The 18432-nt window shown below is 52.1% G+C and overlaps 7 protein-coding genes across 7 annotated transcripts; 2 read left to right on the top strand and 5 right to left on the bottom strand.

Moving 5' to 3' along the window:
• Positions 1-33: 33 nt before the first annotated feature.
• On the bottom strand, positions 34-1345 carry P153DRAFT_368568 (uncharacterized protein). The gene is made up of 3 exons (XM_033668544.1): positions 1102-1345; positions 585-976; positions 34-518 (listed from the first exon to the last, which is right to left on the bottom strand). Exons 1-3 carry the CDS (start codon positions 1226-1228, stop codon positions 369-371), a joined length of 669 nt encoding a protein of 222 aa, XP_033521642.1. The 5' UTR covers positions 1229-1345; the 3' UTR covers positions 34-368.
• Positions 1346-1786: 441 nt separating this feature from the next.
• P153DRAFT_62506 (NAD(P)-binding protein) lies at positions 1787-2991 on the top strand. Its single transcript, XM_033673305.1, has 2 exons — positions 1787-2469; positions 2542-2991. The coding sequence occupies exons 1-2, from the start codon at positions 1935-1937 to the stop codon at positions 2928-2930; spliced, it is 924 nt and encodes a 307-aa protein (XP_033521641.1). The 5' UTR covers positions 1787-1934; the 3' UTR covers positions 2931-2991.
• A 466-nt stretch (positions 2992-3457) lies between these two features.
• On the top strand, positions 3458-3970 carry P153DRAFT_433058 (uncharacterized protein; the record flags this gene model as incomplete). The annotated part of the gene is made up of 2 exons (XM_033673005.1): positions 3458-3553; positions 3583-3970. 2 exons carry the CDS (start codon positions 3458-3460, stop codon positions 3838-3840), a joined length of 354 nt encoding a protein of 117 aa, XP_033521640.1. The 3' UTR covers positions 3841-3970.
• A 1605-nt stretch (positions 3971-5575) lies between these two features.
• P153DRAFT_296059 (uncharacterized protein) lies at positions 5576-7677 on the bottom strand (the record flags this gene model as incomplete). Its single annotated transcript, XM_033664066.1, has 2 exons — positions 5576-6682; positions 6736-7677. The coding sequence occupies 2 exons, from the start codon at positions 7675-7677 to the stop codon at positions 5576-5578; spliced, it is 2049 nt and encodes a 682-aa protein (XP_033521639.1).
• Positions 7678-10659: 2982 nt separating this feature from the next.
• On the bottom strand, positions 10660-12098 carry P153DRAFT_295448 (cholinephosphate cytidylyltransferas-like protein; the record flags this gene model as incomplete). Its single annotated transcript, XM_033664030.1, has 3 exons — positions 10660-10800; positions 10863-11268; positions 11320-12098. The coding sequence occupies 3 exons, from the start codon at positions 12096-12098 to the stop codon at positions 10660-10662; spliced, it is 1326 nt and encodes a 441-aa protein (XP_033521638.1).
• Positions 12099-12666: 568 nt separating this feature from the next.
• On the bottom strand, positions 12667-13953 carry P153DRAFT_424531 (WD40 repeat-like protein; the record flags this gene model as incomplete). The annotated part of the gene is made up of 1 exon (XM_033672491.1): positions 12667-13953. One exon carries the CDS (start codon positions 13951-13953, stop codon positions 12667-12669), a length of 1287 nt encoding a protein of 428 aa, XP_033521637.1.
• A 264-nt stretch (positions 13954-14217) lies between these two features.
• Positions 14218-17169, bottom strand: P153DRAFT_344709 (uncharacterized protein). Its single transcript, XM_033666063.1, has 6 exons — positions 16982-17169; positions 16653-16929; positions 16306-16605; positions 16072-16257; positions 15589-16020; positions 14218-15539 (listed from the first exon to the last, which is right to left on the bottom strand). The coding sequence occupies exons 1-6, from the start codon at positions 17140-17142 to the stop codon at positions 14391-14393; spliced, it is 2505 nt and encodes an 834-aa protein (XP_033521636.1). The 5' UTR covers positions 17143-17169; the 3' UTR covers positions 14218-14390.
• Positions 17170-18432: the final 1263 nt, after the last annotated feature.

The raw sequence follows: 18432 nt of genomic DNA, 5'->3' as shown, positions 1-18432 counted from the left end.
GACGGCGTTTCTTGTGCATAAGCATGACTATTCTTCTACATCATCTGCTTGCTGCAAAATATAACACTAAGAGTTTTGGTCACTTGTTCTCATTTTGTTTCTTTCTTCCATCGCCGTCTTGCTTGATACAGAGCGAAGGAGAATACCCTCCATTCAAACACCGAGTATCAAACCCGCTGATCCGGCACTTGGGATAGACGCATCTATTTCTCAACGCCGAGCCCTAGAATACAAGCAAAAGGGGGGCATTCATTGCCCAACCCATCTGAGCCTGATAGAATTCTCCATACCATGCCATACCATCCTTCTTCTTCGTAGTCTTTCTCAGCACTCACGTCGCCGCATGCATATGCATATATCCAACCCCCCTACGTAAGCTTCTGCTTAATAAAGAAAGCGCGCAAATGCGACAACTGCCACGCGCACGTCACGCCCAGAATAGCAAGCTGGATGAGTGTCCACCTCACGACGCGAGAATTAGTATGTTCAGACTGATCGCGAAACTCGGCCTCACGCTCCTGTACAAAAATCGTCAGCACCTATCCATCCCCCCGCAACAACAATCCCCGCCATGCCAAACTTACCCTCTGAAACACCTGCTCCCTCCTAACATCCGCCAACCGCGCATTCAAATCAATAACCTTCTGCACCAGCGTCTCGACCTTATCCTTATCCGTGCTCTCGATCTTACTCGTCTCGCCAATCGCCATGTCGAGCGTGAACTTTACGGTGCCGTGCACGCCCGCGCCGCCCAGCCAGCCGCCGCCAGAGCTCTGCACGTTCTGCGGCGTCACGCAGATGCGGTGCTGGCCTGAGTCGGCCGCGCTGAAGGTGAAGCGGCCTGAGTTTGCGCCGCGTTGCGCCACGATGCGGTGGTTGTTGTCGAAGGTTTCTTCCACCGTGACGAAGACGCCGACGTCGGGTTTGGTGAGGTAGGATTTTGTGGCGTCGTCCCAGACTTCGATGTGGTAGTGGCCTGGTTGGGGGGTGGGTTAGCTGTGTGTTGGTCTTTGGGGGGATGGTGTATGGTTTATGGTGTATGGTGTATGGTGTGGTGGGGATTGGAGTGTATAGCATCATATTATATCATCCATAACATACCAACAACCAGCGTATCCTTAGGCAGCTCCTCAAAGAAACACTTCTGGACCGCGCCATCCATGAAGAAGTGCAGCGCCTGTGTAGGGATTGCGAGCGCAGCGGCGAGCAGAACCGAGGGCTTCCACATGTTTGCGGGAGTTTTTGGGAATGGGGCTCCGCGAAAGGGGGGGAGTTGCGTGGGTTTTCGCGGATTGGTGTTGCGGTGCTCTCTCTCTCTCGTCTGGCCTTCTTAGACCCTTCCACCGTGGAAGGTCTCGATGCGGTTAGAGGGGGCTTCGAGACACGTGCGCGTTTTATGTTTAGCGTGCGGACCCTTCTTTCTGGAGATGTACCTAGATGGCACCTGCAATTGACGTGGCTGCAGGTGGACTCTCTCTTGCTGAGCGCTGTATGATGTTGTTTTTGAGGATATGTCTGTTCTCGCTGGAATGGGCATCTTCTTGACAAGATGTTGGTTCTACACGGTAGCTGCAAGCAAACCCAGATATCCACTTTATGCCACATGCTGTTCCTCTCTTCTAGGCGGTACAATGGCATTCTAGATGGGAACACGCTTAACCGAGTGGTTCAGCCAGCTTGAACGCGCTTCCACAAGTGCGGCTCGAGTCAGCAATGTAGATGGAATCATCCCCGCAAACGCCGAACCCCGCAACTACTTGCCTAGGTAAATACGAGCATATATATGTATGTGACCACTAGCCTTGTTGGACTTCATCAAGGTCTACAAGACAACACTCTAACCTTGAAAATCTGTAGAACTTACTCAGCCAACCCATCATTCACCTCTCGTATTCAACCTCCATTCTAATCACCTCAAAAATCATCCACCATCAATGGCCCTCTTCAGCCCATCAGCCAATGATCTCCACACCTTAAAATCCACACCAAAAACAATCCTCATAACAGGCGGCTCCTCAGGCATAGGCCTCGCAACCGCCACCCTCCTCTCTTCCCTAAACGCCTCCCACAACCTAATCCTAGTCGACCTCCAACCCCCACCCCCATCATTCACCCACCCAACCTCCCATCTCCTAATCCAAACCTGCGACATCACATCATGGGTCTCGCAACGCACCGCCTTTGAAGCCGGGTACAAGAAATTCGGCCGAATCGACTGCGTATTTGTCAACGCCGGCATTGCAGAACACGCCGAGCAGTTTTTCACAGATGAACTGGACGCCGATGGCGCGTTGAAAGAGCCGGATCGCAGGGTGCTGAAGCTCGACATGGATGCTGCGGCTGACACGACGAAGCTCGCCATCCACTACTTGAGGAAGAATGAGCGCGGTGGCGAGATCGTGCTGACGGCGAGTTTTGCGGGCTATCTGGCGAGTGCGGGCGCGCCGCTGTATTCTGCTGCTAAACACGGTATGTATCGATCACGTGGATGTGACTTTTTCGCGTCGTGGTGAAGACTAATGTAATGTATAGGCGTCGTAGGACTGATGCGCGCGCTTAAGCAGGAATGCGCCAAACTCGACATCAGCATCTCGGTCGTCGCGCCCGCTATAACTGTAACCCCCATTCTGACAGCAAATAACCGCCGCATGAACGCCGCTCCGGACGTCTACGCCGCCGAGATGGCAAAAGCTGGCGTCCCCATTAACAGGCCAGAGTCTATCGGGTTGGCAGTGTGCTGGCTTTTCAACGAGGGCAAGGCAGGTAATGGCGCGGGCATCTTCATCCAGGCGGACAAGTTCTCTGACCTGGAGAGGGGGCTGGCTAAGTCGCGGGAACAGTGGATGGGGAAAGAGATGCTGGAGCTGTTTAGGGGGGGGAGGGGGGCGCCGCTATTCGACAGGCTCGAGGGTGGAAAGGCTAAGCTTTGATGGGGGATCGGGGGTGCTGTGTACTGGGATGAGGAGATCGATTCCCAAGCTTCTTTCTTGCTTGGTGGTTTCTGGAATGCTTGCAGATTGAGTTGACAATACGATAGTCAACGTGCAAACCGTCATCGTGCAGTTCGAGCCACTCCAAGTCCGATGACTTGATGTGCTATTGCGTATACCCAGTGACTCATTAACGTTTGCAAAGTCTTACAGGACAAGGGATTGACAAGCTCCTGAAAGACAAGCCGGCACAGTCGGAAGAAAGAAGTTTGATCCTCACCGTCCATCCTCCACCTCACACCCAACCACCAACACCTCGTCATAGGTGTTCTAGACTCCCGACCCTTCCGAGTGTCACTCAGATATCAGTAGGGAAACGGATTGTGGACCGCTACAGGGAATTGCTCCGACAAAAAGCTCAAAACATACATGACCTCATAACCCCGGGCGAACACCAACGACATCTCGTCACTGGGATTGCATGCGACAACGCTTTGATGTAATGCCAGGAAAGTAACGGGGAGACGATGGCTGGGCTGTTGCGGCCCAGAGGGGATGAACTGGCTGTTGAAAACACAGCGCGTGCGGCTGACGTTGTGTTGTCTCAGTGTTATGACCTCGAGGTATACGTGCCTACTTGGGAAATGTGTAGATAGCCGTTTCTCTCGCTGCATCTACAGTAGCATCAACATCAGATCACCTCGCACTCCATCTCCCACCGGCTTCTCTAAGCCACTCCAAGCCACTCCACTCCCCCAATATGATAATCTCACGCCTCCTCTCCATCGGCCTGCGCATCGCCCAGTTCGTCTTCGCAGCCATCGTCCTCGGCCTAACCGTCGACTTCCTCTACGAGCGCACACGCTACAGCGTCGGTCCCTCAGGCCGCACAATCTTCTCCATCATCTAGTCCTCGCTTTCGGTTCTGTTCTCCATCGTCTGGACGATTCCCTCTATGACGGGTTACGTGCTGCATACATTCCCTACTCCCATCCCATAGCATCATATCACATTATATCACATCCTCAACATACGCCAACCCCCGCAGTCTCCACAGTAGGCTAGACCGCCGTCTTCGCACTGCTAGTCCGCTGGTTCCACGGCGCGGGGTGCGGCAGCGCGTGGGCCTGGGGCGCCATCAGCGTGAGCCGCGACGACTACTGCGGACAGTAGCGCGCGGCTCAAGCGTTCTCTTTCCTGTCCACGATCATGTGGTTGGCGACGGGCGTGCTGGGGTTGCTCACTGTGCACCGCTTGACTAGGCGGCCGGTTGTGAATGAGGGTCCTGGGTGAGTTTTCGGGGTGTGAGGGTGGGTGTGGGTTGGTGCGGTGCTGACTGATGTACAGTAAGAATTATGGCCCCTCGCGCGTTTAGGACGTGGTTTGGTTGCGGGGTACTGGGTTTGTTTACCTGCTGGGGATGGGTGGGGTGGAGTGGAGTACAGCGCTGTGGAGTGCGGTGCAGTGCAGTGGAAAGTGTGTTCCCGCTCACGCACTTGCAGTCGATAAATGGAGTCTACCGACATATCTCTCCTTTGCTTTCCTTGTTGTTGTTCAAGCACAAGCTTACGACAAGCATGATCTGTAAACTAGCAAGCGTTATTCGAGTATTCCGTTTATACCCTTTGAGCATTTCAGTAATAACAACATATGTATTCTGTATAGTATTTCGACTAGAACCTGCTACAGGACAATATCAATACTCTCCTGGCAAAACAGCCCCCTTCATCGCCATCCACCCCGCAATACTTTCCCCTGTGGAGATATCTGTCGTCGCACTAGGACACCCACGCCTATGTCGGACCGAACCACAGCAGACCTGATACCTGCGGTCAAACTTCGGAGCGTAGATCTCAACGGAAGAGTTTTTCAGAAACTTTGTTGGAAATTAAGCTTGAATTAGGATCTGCGTGGAAAGTATGGCGACGACGACGACGACGACGATGTGTCGCACACGCATACGCACACCATCTCACAGACACAAATGGTCAGACTAGTGGGAGCTAGACTATGTACTCGACTCGAAGATATTTGCGCAAGATTGATGTTGTCAATAAGAAAAAGGTTGAGTTGGATTTGTACTCTACTATCTATTCCCAAAAGCGGCCATCTTTCGAAATTCAGATACGCTTTGATTGAACTGCAGATCAAGCATAAGCATGACCCAGAAAACCTACAATATCAAAAACCACTTGTTTCGTCTCCAAATAGTGTGATGGATGTTGAAAGAATGATATTCTCTCTCAACATCCATCACACACACACACGCGCGCGCTGAAATCCATCCACGAGGTACTCCTTTTCGCGCAAGATCTCAACTTCAAAACAGAGCAAAAAAAAGAAGTGAGCGGCAGTCTGGTATCACGGAGGTTTTCTTCCTCAAACCCCAAAAACCCCAAAACTCCTGCTTGCCAGCCCGGTAAATGCATCGCTCAATAGCATTTATCTGTCTGTCCAGAAAAAAACAGAAAGAAAAAGTGAGAGATTAAAAGACGCCCCTGTGCTGCGAACGTATTCTGCTAGTGCTGTGTCGTCGTGATGAGAATAATGTACAGAAGAAAAAAAGATCGTTGCGTCGGGCGCGCTGAGTGAATGATATCGCATTCGTTGAACGCCGAGTTGTGACAAAACGTAATGAATGAGTGTTATTGCGAAGGAGTTTCATGTGCGACGGATGATTCTTGCCCAGAGTCCTGCACGTCGCGAGTATTTAGGTTGGGAATACCTTGGGCTCCGTCTACTGCTGGATGAGCGGAGGATCGGTTGGTGAGCGGTGGTTGCGGTGATGCGGAGAGGCTGGATACTTCTCCCAGCGCGAGAGTCCCGGATGATTGCTTCATCTCCTCTTCTTGGACGTAAGCAATGGGCCTCCATATCCGCCAGTGTAGAAGAACGATGTGTGTGATGCGGTTCGCAATATCCATCAACTTGGTATTTGCTGCGTGTTGCGGGAGAAGAAACGTAAACGAATCGGGCCCTGTGGCGGGACGCGAGGGTTGTGCTGGTGGTAGCGGCACAGAGTTAGCGACTGGGACGAGGGTGTTGAATAGGTCCGTAGGCGAGGAGTTGGAGTGGCGATTTGCGCAGGCAAGAACTTGCAAAAGCATGCTAGCCTCAAGACGCTCAGCGTGTGTGGCAGCCGAGGTATGGAAGAGGTGGCGAAAGAGCTGCTCTGCTTTTAGTATGCTGTCGAGGTCATGTGTTTGTGGTTGGCCAGCAAAGAGCGAAGCCTGTCGTAAAATCTCTAACGAAAGGGCTTCCGAGTTCATGATCCACGTCTGGAAACCGTAACCGATGGCTTCTCCCATAATTGCGGAAAGCGAGATGCGCAGTTGTTGTCGCGTCGTAGGCGATACCGGGCCTTCGTAGCCAAATTGCTTGATCAGATTCGCGAACATGTCGAAGCAGATGTCGAAGGAGACAACGTCCTCGATTTCTGCCTTCAAAACACGCAGCCGGTCTTGATCCAGATAGAAAGTTTCGGGAAACTCGAATCCGCCGTCTCTGTTGAAGATAGTTGCGGTTACAGCACGGACGAAGACTTCTAGTTGCAGGCGAAGGGGTTCGTGGCGTGGAGTGATACATTGCTGCCCGAAATCCTCGACTGCGAGAGAATACCATGTGTGGGCCGTGTTGATGTTGACTCGTGCGCGGCCGTTGACGAGTCTATCCAGATGGTAGTGTTTCTCAAAGTTGATCGTGTCCTCGATCAAGAGTGTTTTTAGGTTCCTGATCTGGTGATTCGCGACATCCTGAAATACATCAGCTAAGTCCTACAAGTAAGAAAAAAACACGGATAACTCACCAACTTCATAGCCTCCAGTATGCCTAGCAGTTCGCACAGTCCTTTGACAATATCGCCAGAGCTGTTCGTTGTGACGCCTAATTTTATGTATGCAACCATCTTATCAACCCATCCGTCTCGCATTGGAGCACAGTGTTCTTTAAGCAGATGGGCCATCCACTCAGCTAGTCGTACCAGATCGCACACACCCCGCTCGATTTCTTGCATAAGCATAGGTACATCCAAGTGCTCGTCCACTCTCGAATGATCTCGATCTGGTACCAAGCTTTTCAGCACGTCTTGGATGGTTTGGAATATGATCGGTATTCGTCGTTCTGCATGGCGGGTGACTGTTGTCCAGTCGGTTCCTTTCAGTTCTCGCAATGGTGGCGTGCCTCGGAACAATCGGGTGTAGAGTTCAAGTTCAGCGACCAGCGCCCTCCAGTACTTCTGTGCTGCCTTCATTTTCTCCTGACCCTTACTGCCATCCAGATTCGGCCTAAAGCTCAGATCACGGTCGAAGTTGACGTCATGCCGTAATCTGATGTTGGGGATGATGTTCTGGATGTCGAGCTCACTTAGTGAGAGATTCGTGATGGGGGGTAGATCGGTTGCTTCTCGATATGCCTCTGCCATTTCTTTTCCTTCTGGCCCAGGGATCATGCTGATGATCAGCTCGGCAAGTTGTTCTGGGATATTCAGGTGGCGAGACCGTGTTGGTAACGAGGTACGTGCGTCTCTCATTACAACCTCCTCTTCCGGAGCTAGCCTCGTGCCATGCCCGGCGCATGGTTTCTCATCGTGTTGTGAAGCTCCAGAGCTGATAAGAGGTCCATGCCATGTCGATGTAGCAGGCGCCCTGCTGTTCTCCACATCTACTGTGGTTGTCGACAACGTAGAGTAGCCGCGGTCAGCAGAGCTCAGAACCCTGCTGCCAGTGGTGTTGGGGGTCTGGGTATTCATGTCTTCCTGTGGTCGGGAGCGGTTGCAGCTCTTCTGCAGCGAAGGGATGACGGGTTCGACCAAGAGATAATTCCTAAAACGCAACTTCGAAACAGGCGCGCGAGGGGGCGCAGGGGTGATGGTAAAATTGGGGGAAGCGAACGCTCAAGAAAAGCGCATGGGATTGCTACAAGCGCGAACTATGACAGGTCAGCCACCAAATCATACAAGACAGGACAGTTTGTAGAACGCAAGCAGAAAGCGTGTTCGCAGGTGTTTGACTGAAGCTGCGGGCTCCCGCATGAACCAGCGAGACAGATCCCGAGTCAGACAAGCATAGGATGCGGGAATCGGGCTTGGTCTGTGTTTACCTTTTCTCATGTGCCCACGTTGGTGGCTGGTCTGTGGGATCTTTCGTACGCAAGATTCAACGCTTGTATTGTGTGAACATAATAGGGGAGGACAAAGTGGTCAGTTGTGCTGAAGAGCACAACGATGTTTGCAGAAGCCTGATGAGACGGCTTCCCAACGAGAACGCTTTGCAGGAAAAACAAAGCGGAAACAGCGCAGCAAAAAGACAGAAAGCAGAGAGACAGGAGGAATACTACCGAACGTGGCGGTAGTGTTGTAAAGTGCGTGAGACTGCTGCAAATGCGTTGCGGAATTCAAACAACGTTTGACTCGTTTCCGGAAGGCGTGGGGAGTCGTTGGTCTTGGAGGCTGAACTCAGAGGGAGTACCTTGCATTACTTGTTTAAAGGGGACACAGGCGAAGTGCAGTGCTTATGCCCCGGCACTATTTATTGATGCAGCCAATATCTGGAACCCGGAGGTGATCGCCAAAAGCACGGTCGACAGGGCGTTCGCGATTGTGACAGCTGCTGAGTGTGAAGCTGCAGCGCAGGCCTTCCCAACATCTCACCGCCAGTCGTCCGCAGCTTTGCCGTGGTACCGGCTGCTGCCGACGTCGCAGAGCCGCAGTAGTGCTCTTTCCTTTTGTCATACAAGTTGAATAATACTGCTGAGAAAGGAGAACGGCGCATGGAGCTTGCAGTCAGTCATGTAACTCCGAGACGATGCGGTCTGCCGAGAGCGAGAGAGAAGCGAGATTGGTCAACTCGGTAGCCTCACTTTTGTTTTTTACACAACAGGGCGAGCGACATGTTCCAACCACCGGAAGGCCAGAAACGAACCCGGCAATTTCGCGTCATGCAGCTGATCCGTCTCTAGCCTCGTGGCTCTAAGATTGGCGGCGGACCAAGGAAGAGACGATGCGGTCTGTCGTCAGCCACCACCATCATCATCATCGATAAATACCAAACACACGCGTGTTCGGCGCTGCGCGTCGTCTTGTGAGTTCTTGAAACGTCGCCTCCGTTCATCTTTGCTGATCGTCCGACGTGCGGCCGTGTGGCCGGGTGCTTTTATCCGGTCGAAAGATGGTCAGCAACTGCTGAAGGATCGCGATGATCTCGAGGGCACAAGGCCAGAGCGGCCTCTCACGAAGAAACGGGTGGAGAACGCGCAGAGAAAGAAAGGCTGCAGGTAGCATGATCCTGTACAATGTGTGGGGTGCGTGGGTTTTTATAGCCGCTTATCTTTCCTAGATGAATGATAGGAAGAAAAGAAGTCCCTCGCCTGTTCGGTTAGGCAACAACCGGGACAACGACACCATCTTGGAGGAAGTCACGATGGCACATCATCACTACTTAGGGCCTGTTGCAGGAGTATAGACTTCTGTGAATGGTTGTATCATATAAGAGGCGAATGGAGGACTTGTGGACAGCATGCCTCCCGTTCAGCCTTACCTGTGACACCGATCCACCTCATCAACTTTACATATGGCACTATACTTGGAAAAAGCCACAATGATAAACATATCCATCCAGGAGAAAGCTTTATCTTGTGCGGTACTCAAGATAGCTATTCAATTCTGCAACCCACTCCATCACATCCAAGCCACTACTATCCTTCATACACCCACACATCACGACTCCTTCCCCCTCCCCCTCAACCCCTCGATATACCCCCACCCCCAGCCCTCCTCCTCCCCACCTTCTCCCCCTCCCTACACAACCCACAAGCCCCTTCATACCGCCTAACAAAACTCCTCCGTTTCCCCACCGGACAAGCGCATCTCGAAGTCTTCGCCTCAGGACAAAGGCTAATATATGGATGTGCGGGGGCGGGCGGACACGCGCACGTCCCTGTTGCAAAGAGGACGATGCACATTTGATATGTCGTGAATGGTATCCGGTTGAGTGGTGAGGTCGAGGATGGCCGGATGTTTGGAGAAGATATTGGTTGGTCTGTTGGTGGGATGGAGTGTTTCCACTGATTTAGCTGCTCAATGGAGTGAGGGTTTGAAATGCCTGTATGGTATGCTGTATGTTGGACAAGGTAGACAGAAGGCCTCTTGTCCATATAAACACCGCATTGCATAGCATCACAGCGCATCGCAGCGTGTTGGTCGTTAGCAAATCCCTCTCTCAACCGCTTGCACGCGAACAACACACAACAAAGGATCCTTATCAATCATGACAACAACTGCTTGAGATGGGTGAGACAATTACACGTTTGTGAGAGAGAGCGAGCATCAAAAGTTCGTTTGTAAGATATCGCGTGAATTATTATGAAGAGAAAATGAGCAATCCGTAACCACACTAGTCCTGTACGTAGACGTTCGGTTACGAGAAAGGAGAGTATCGATAGAAAAGGAGGCGACGCAGGGCGGGGAGGCAAAGTTGAGAAGCAAGAAAACAGGAGTGCGAATAAGGAAGCCCTGCTGCGCCACCGTTGCATACAAAGCTGCCACGTGTAAACCACATAATATGCCCTTCTGTACTAGCACGATCAAAACACCACCTTCTCCCAAACTCAAATCGAATCCCTTTGGCAGAAGTTTGACGGTCAAGCCTGCCGTTTGACGCTTGCCATCACTCCACAAAGCGGTCCGAATGAGCGCTCAACTGTTCTTGGAAATCAAGATAACAACGTCGTCCACCTAGTCGACGTCCATGTCTTTATCCTCCGCCTTGGTTTGCTTGCCGGTGCGTCCACGCGGCGGCTCATGCTCGTCGGGACTGTCTTCGTCCTCTGGGCTTTGCGGTCGGCTGTCGTTCAAATTGCGTTGGCTGCGGGCCATCTATGAAATGTCAGCACACTGTTTTCCGCTGTATAAGAAAATAGTAGAGATGATTGACTTACCCAAGCGCGCACACCACCAATCAGTCCCAAACTGTACCCAGCCGCAAATTCAGACGATCCCCTCTCGCCACCGCGGTTGGCTTGCGGGATGTCCAAGTGGCTCATACGCGACAAAGCGGACGGTGACCTAAGAGAGCCAGCACTTGAGTCGTTTGCATCAGCCGCCCTCTCGTGCGTAGGCGTCCTGGCGGGGCTTGCAGGACGACTTGCTTGCCAGAACTGACGGAAATCTTTGCTGAGTTCCTGGCCGGTTGTCGACCAGTTGGCCTTGATGCTGTCGCGGAACTCGGTCATGTTACGCTTGAAGTCGAGCTCGTTCTTCTTCAGCCACGAGACATTCAGCTCCTTGCGCGACGTGCCGCGCTTGAGCTGGCGGTCGATGTATTGGTCGTAGTCGCGCACGATCCTGCATCTGATTAGCATCTCGCTTCACGGTGCACAGAGGCGGGGTCCCTACTTGGTGATGATGCCTGTCGTGCTCAGACCCTCGGTTCGCTGCGTGACCAGGAACATGCCCTTTGCTTTGATCTCGCCGTAGATGTCATCGCCCTCGTCTGCGCCATAGGGAAGGTCATCGTGGGCTACGTAATCGATCTGGTGCTGCTCAAGAAAATCCGCAGTGACAATCCAAGGGCAGTCCTCGATGACCTCGTCGACCCATTTGCAATGTCGCACGCTCTCGGCTCGCTCCCGCGCAGACAGAACAGTGAGACCCTTCCTCCTGTGCGTTTCCTTGTCTCCCGTGACTCCGACGATAAGGACTACTTCCGGGAACGCAGTCTTGGCCTGCTGGAGCTGGCGCATGTGCCCGATGTGGAACAGGTCAAAAACACCATCTGCATAGATCTTTACGGGTCGTCCCTGGGGTGGTGGGTTCGTCTTGAAGCCCACTGGGTCGACTAGGCCCGCCTTGGGAGGAGCATCCATGCGCATTGTCCCCGCCTCGCCGTTCTCTCCGTGCTCATCGCTTGACGATGTTCTCCGGCTCTTTTTGCTCACGCGCGAGCCCTCGTCGTCCGATTCCTCCGGCTCGGCATAATTTACACTCTTTACAGAGCGCGTTCGCTTTGGTACACCAGCCGCATCAGCCTGTCGCTCCTTCTTCGACGTGACTCCCTGAAGGACAGTGTCTTGGACGCCTTCATCAGACGCATCGCGAGACGATGGTTGCACAGGATCCATGGCTGATTTTGTTACGGAGGTGAGAGTGGTGGATCGCTTTCGTTTTGGCGGCATGAGCGTGCGGCGTTGTTCTGCGCGCGGTGTACTAGGATGGGAATCGCGGGATGTCACCGAGGTGCAAAGGATGACGCGATGTCTTGGAAGGGCAGGTGAGATGTTTCACACACAGAACACACAGCCTACGGGTGAAGATGGAGGTAAATGGAGGAGAGACCAGAAAGCGCGCAAGAGATGTTGACACGATACCATAATCAGTCCATAATTATAATTTTGGGGTCCAACATCCTGATCGGCCAGGCTATGACGACGTTGGCGCCGCATCCTGCTCCCTGCGCAACAACCAACTCCGGAGTTGTTGAAGTGCCCACCCACGTGCAAGCGCCTCGAACCTGCTTCAAAACATTACGGAAGTTTTGCGTCAGGCAATATGGCTGGAATATCCCACGGTGAGTAAATGGTAACCGGAAGAGCATGAAGAACTCCCTCATTCTAGAGAGCGTTCGTGTTCACAAACTTATGCTCTGACGCCAGATAATGCTGATCTAAAGCCCGTCGCATAGTGGTACAATGGTGATATCGTCTTCTCCTCTCACCACTCTGTAGGCACTGTGATGTTCCTCACTCACGACGTCTTCGTCTCATCCAACGTCCATACCCTGACCTCGCCGTCATCCCCGGTACTGACCACGACTTCCTCACCCTCCCACCTCTTTCCCTTGTCTGCCCTCTTTGCCCACGCAACATGATTGATCTCAAACACGTCGTGTGCCGAAAAGATTTCTGCGACCACCACCCACTCCGTCAACGACGCTTGTTCTTCCGTCTGCGTAGCTCCCGACTCATCTGCGCTTGCGCCGTTCGATGTCCCCGCCCTCCACCTCTCCTTGTATACCACAATCTTGCCATCACTCCCAGCACTGACGATCATGCCCGTAGTCCGACTCCATGATACCGAGTAAATCGCTCGGTCATGTGCCCGCGGGAGAACAGCTTCCTCATACCAATCCTCATCAATGGCCGTTGAGCGAATAATCGACGGGATCCCCGTATTTGCCTGCGCACCCTCTGGTCTGTCCTTTGGTTTTCTGCGCCAAATCCTCACTGAGCAATCATCCGAGCAAGTTGCAAGCCGTGGTCCTGAACGTTGCAACGCCTCAACATATTCAGCACCTTCCTGCGGCAGTTCCTTTGTCTCTTTGCGGAAGTCTTTTGTGTGCATCCCACTCCCCTCAAACTCGACCCACCAAACCGTCATCCCATGCCCATTGATGACAGCCACCTGCACCCAATCGTCCGCGTCCTCGCGGTACAACCTCACGGTATCGTCGTAGCTCGCACTCACGAGGAGATCCTCTTCAGGATGCCATGCGACACACTTGACATCGCCATCGTGTTCCTGCAGCACGGCGACAGTCTCAAAGTTGTCGTCCTCCAACTCTTCCCATATCCAAACGCTCTTATCGCGCGAACAAGTCGCTAGATACTGGCCCGAGGGACTCCAGCTCAAACACTTAATCTCGCTCTCATGTCCGTCGAGGATGCAGCTGAACTGGTAGTCATCCTCATCTCCGTCACCATCTTCGTTGTGTGTAGTGAAATCTTGCGTTGTGTCGTTTTGATCGTGTCGCCATATTCCCGCACTGCTGTCAAAACTGCCCGTTGCAAGCACACTCTGCCCGCGAACCCCAGGCTTCCAACTCACAGACCGTACACTGCGCTTGTGGCCACCGGTGATGCTATGTAGCAGTGTGAACGATGTCAGGCTGTAGACGCGCACGCTGCGGTCGGAGCAGGCTGTGGCGACAATGGGGAGAGAGGGGTGTGGGGCAGATTGCCATGTGCGCGAGCTGGAAGGTGGAGCGAGGGTTGCAAGAGAGGCGAGCGTGTGTGTAGGTGGCGGGGTGGACATGTTGGATGCCTCTGCTGCGTGCAGCGTGGAATGCACAATTGGATGTGCGATTGTTGCGTACAGGAAAGAGGATAATCTCCGAACTTCGCTACAACCAATGGAGAAGTCGTTGTCGTCTTGACTCAATGTTAGAGATGCGGTCGAAGTGGAGTGTTTTGCGCGGGGCAGAAAGTTTCCAGGCGCGTCATCTGCCAAGTATCTTTAAAGTTGCGTTATCGGCGGCTTCTGCATTCTACACTTCGTACATACATTATGCGACTGATTGCTTCGTGAAAATGCTTCATAGTACACCATCGCACACTTCGTAACCCACATGTCGAGAATCCTTGCGCCGCCCCAGAATATGCCAACAGAGTAAAGAGATATCGCCCAATGGGTATACATCTTGAGGGAGAAAACGCCCGAAATGCTTGTAAAAGAAATCGCAGCGCCAACTTTCACCGTCGCCCATAGTGCACATCCTCCGGGGGCGCTTGACCTGCATGCGTATCGCGGAAGGACGTAGTGATGGACATCAATCTGTCAGCCAGCGTCTGCTGCTCTGCGTCTGCAACACCCGCCTCGGTCCTCACCCCCATGTTACACATCTCGAGGGCTCCACCGTCCTCCTTAGTCTCATCAATCACGATTTTCTGTTCCGACGTGACCATGATGCCGCCCCAGAAATGCCCGCCATGGGCTTCTGTTGGCAACTGCACAAGTCCCTTCTCAAAATCAAAATCAGAACGTACAATCATTTCCATGGATGAAGACCGTGGAGGTTGCAGCTTGTGAGGCCATCTGTTGCTGTGACGACTCCCTGGCGTTCTAGGCAATTTGGAAGATCTGCCAGGTTTCGGGTTGGATGTAGTTCGTATGAGCGTACTGAACTCTTTGTGGTTTTTGTGAGCTAGTATCGCGTGATCAGGGCATCCTGGATATGACCGCATGTATGTTTGGAAGAAAGACATAGGTATCGTCTTCAACGTGTGGCTTTGTAGCGACTGGTTGTAGATCTCTTTGATGCCGCAGAACGCGAAGACAGTTGCCTGCTTCATCTCCTTCTGACCGTTGAACCCATGCGCTATGGCAAGCTTGTGGGAGGAGAAGACCGCACGGTGCAACTCAGCTTCTGGCGAATGTTGAAGGAGGTCGAGGATCTTGTTGCGAAAACTTTCCAGGAAGACGGTGTCTTCTGTAATTGACCCAGATAGCCTACTAGTTCGCGCCAGACAGTCGTCTAGTCTTCGGCCATCAAAGGTTGCCAGGAGTTTTGCCTCCCGACTATTAAGTTCTCCATCGCTGAGCTTGACCATCGGCAAACGATCTGGAGTATCTCTGGGCACGATTACGTCCAATCCTCTCATGCCAGGCGATGGCTGGATCAGAAAGGATGCAAGATAAGTCCCGCTTGCTGGAATCGACGGTTCTCTTTGACTGAACGCGTATAGACGGCCGACCAAGACCTCTAGATCCTCTCGAGAAACTTGCAAACTACGAGCAAGATGCTCGCCAACCTGCTCCATGTTTGCGAATCGGTACCCAAGGTTCTGAAGGCGGTTGGCTTCGCCAATGTCGACCTTCTTCGTGAGGACCAACATCTGACCCTGCGAGTGTTAGTTTGCGTAGTATGATGAGGCCTGGGAAATCGCATACCTTGCCGAGTAGGATTGGATTAACAATACCCGCCTCGATATCCTTCTGCGAAGTTGCTACGTCCGCCGCAACGCTCATTTTGTTCCCGTGGGTGTCTTTGAAGATTGTTCGAGTTGATAATGTGCCCGTTGTCAACACCCCTTCGTAAAGACTCCCCAGGTTTTGCAGCCCAGTGTCGAGAGACTTCGCGATCTCGGAGGCGGTGACGCAAAAAAGCTCTTTGAACGTAGTCGAGTAGCCTGAGTCATTCTCGGAGCCGAAGGATGTACGACTTCCACTTCCTATGACAGGCGAGTACGTCTGAAGATATCCAGTAGCTTGTAGATGGTCTCGCATTGATGGCACCAAATCCACAATACCGGACCAGTTACGAGAGACCCGAAAGATCCACTGGAAGACCGGATGTGAGGTATTAAATTCATCGTCAAATGTCTGCACTGGTCAGTCCGCTTATTCGCACAACGCACAGGCTACTGAACTCACTTTCTGATGGAACTGCCGAGTGATGGTCTGGGAAGGTAACAGCCCACCTTGGCTGACGAGTAGCCTACCTTCCGCATCGAATGTGACAACTGCCAACACGAATTGTTGCGCACGATCTCTTAGCATCTTCTGGTGGCGTTGTTTGAGAAACCCGAGTAGGAAGACAACAACGCACGAAGTCAAGGACTTGATAAGGGTCAGTAATTGCTTACTGTTTGCTGCTCAACCACTTACCAGAGATAGTGCGATGATGAGAGTCGTGTTCCTTTCTCGTCCCGATTCTTGATGATAGCCTGTGATTTCGTACTTTGTACCAGCAGCAGCAGTCCAATGCATACCCGACACAGCCAGAGCGAGGAAGCATGCCACGAGTATACGTCTCCAGATGTTGTTCATCCAATGTCCTGACCAGTGGAAGAACAGCCCAAAAGACAACAGGGAGGCACCTACCGCAATTACAGCTGCGCCGAATATGTGTGGCCAGCTCAGAAGAAGGTTAAAATCTGAAGTGCCATAGTTTCCGACATAATGCATCTAACAAAGTTAGGTGCGAGTTCTGAACAGATAGGGGATGATTTTACCTCAACTATTGACGCTCCGGCGCAGATACTGCAAACGAGGAGAGAACAGAACCTGGTAATGGCGCGCTTGTTCCCTTTGTAGAATCGGTCGGCGACTACAAACCCTAGGAACAAAACAACCACAGGGAGAATGAAGGATATAGTCGTAAACGTCGAACTGTAGTAGAGCTGAATCTCTGCTTCTCCGTCGCCGAGGATGATGGCTCGATTGCCAACAAAATGCATGCACCAGATTGCAACACCGCCGAATGAGATGGCACAGCCTGCCAACTGTACCCTGAATCGTGTCAGTCCTTGTTCTTAGGTCCAAGCGAGGGTTTGATGCATACCATGATCGCCAGCCAGATCCTGACACCCTGCGATGCAATAGTTCGACGGTTGTGAAAGCCCCGACCAAGGAGACAAGATACGAGCAGAAGATCAGGTACGGAACAAACACAATCTTCGGTTGGCTATGCATAGGATACTTGAGTGCGATTTTCGAGTCCATGTTGCTTAAGAGACTTGATATACTGCCCTACTGTAGAGATCTACAAGATCGTTAGTTTACACTCAATCGCGGGATATTGTGAAGTGATCGGATAAGAAGTTGCAACTCACCTGATTTAGTAGGGTGTGTTTCCAGCTTCTAGTTCAGCTCAAGAGTACACTGGTTCTGGTCGTTGAGGCGGGAAACGATTCAAGGAATCGATACACACGATTGTTGTTCCGACTTATATGATTCGCATGCTTGTACTAGGAATCTCCGAAAGTGACGGCAAATCGCAATGTTCAGGTGGTACCTTTTCGGGTCCTGTAGCTGAAAAGCAAATCGACGTTAGACAAGACTACTTTTTCAGAACCTAATCGCCACGCGCGAAGATGTATGTCTCCGCAGAGCCCTCTCAGTGACGTATACAAGCAGAACAGGGAGGGTTTGAGTATTGTTGCGGATCTTGTGATGGATGAAGGGTGCTTGATGTTTTGTACTGGTTACCACATGGCATGGACTACTGTTAAGAGCGTTTTGCATGGTATCCATGTATGTATAACGGTTCTTGTCTAGCGGGATTCGAGACTTCGGGTCTGATCTGTCGCGACCGTCGTAAGAGCAGGGACTTTGTTACGCTTGGCCCGTACTTCAGCTGTCATCTTGGCCGCTATCGCCGACCTCCAGCGCCATACTAAGAAATCCTTCGACGCCGTCGATAACCTATATTGCACGAGCTTGAAGGACACGCAAGAGTTAAGTTTCGAACCAGGATCGAATAGCCAGTCAATTAGATAATTGCACGGGCGTATGCTGGATATATTAATATGTCCCAAAGTTGTATGTTACATCTATGATTCTCTGGAAGTATCCACCATCTCTTCTGGATTGGATCAGAGGTGGGTTATCGAGTTCTTTGATCCACATTGCAACCTGGTAGACTCCGGAGGCAAGCAGAGAAGTTGCACAACCTGACTCGATGAAGCTAGTGTGTCTGACCGAGGCACATGGATAATAGCAGTCTTCTGAGCCCTCTTCGATGATCCTCAGGAGCATCGCGACCTTAATCCGCGACATGCTGCGTCGCAGCAGCTGTATTCGAGTGACGATGCAGGACCTACAACCAACCATACCAACCGTTTCCTGCTTTTTCCTGATCTGTACCCACGCCGCGGTTAGTCCCGACTGGCCAGACTGAGCATGGGTGTATTCCATCATTCCTGCACGACGCCTCAATGGTCACTACACAGATAGTGTACTTTCTCATTCCGAATCCTACAAATCCGAGGTAGTTGATCATGATCGCTTAGC

The sequence above is a fragment of the Dothidotthia symphoricarpi genome (genome assembly GCF_010015815.1).
Source record: "Dothidotthia symphoricarpi CBS 119687 unplaced genomic scaffold P153scaffold_15, whole genome shotgun sequence".
Taxonomy (NCBI): domain Eukaryota; kingdom Fungi; phylum Ascomycota; class Dothideomycetes; order Pleosporales; family Dothidotthiaceae; genus Dothidotthia; species Dothidotthia symphoricarpi.
The sequence above is the reverse complement of the archived record's forward strand: the minus strand, read 5'-3'. Positions and strand labels throughout refer to the sequence as shown.

Coding starts and splice junctions, on each gene's coding strand:
- P153DRAFT_62506 (XM_033673305.1), top strand. CDS start 1,935: ATGGCCCTCTTCAGCCCATCAGCCAATGATCTCCACACCTTAAAATCC. Junction 2,470..2,541: donor GTATTCTGCTGCTAAACACG/GTATGTATCGAT, acceptor TAGGCGTCGTAG/GACTGATGCGCGCGCTTAAG.
- P153DRAFT_368568 (XM_033668544.1), bottom strand. CDS start 1,228: ATGTGGAAGCCCTCGGTTCTGCTCGCCGCTGCGCTCGCAATCCCTACA. Junction 977..1,101: donor TAAGGATACGCTGGTTGTTG/GTATGTTATGGA, acceptor CCCCCCAACCAG/GCCACTACCACATCGAAGTC. Junction 519..584: donor GGGAGCAGGTGTTTCAGAGG/GTAAGTTTGGCA, acceptor ATTTTTGTACAG/GAGCGTGAGGCCGAGTTTCG.
- P153DRAFT_344709 (XM_033666063.1), bottom strand. CDS start 17,142: ATGGACTCGAAAATCGCACTCAAGTATCCTATGCATAGCCAACCGAAG. Junction 16,258..16,305: donor TCATCATCGCACTATCTCTG/GTAAGTGGTTGA, acceptor ACCCTTATCAAG/TCCTTGACTTCGTGCGTTGT. Junction 16,021..16,071: donor CTCGGCAGTTCCATCAGAAA/GTGAGTTCAGTA, acceptor TGACCAGTGCAG/ACATTTGACGATGAATTTAA.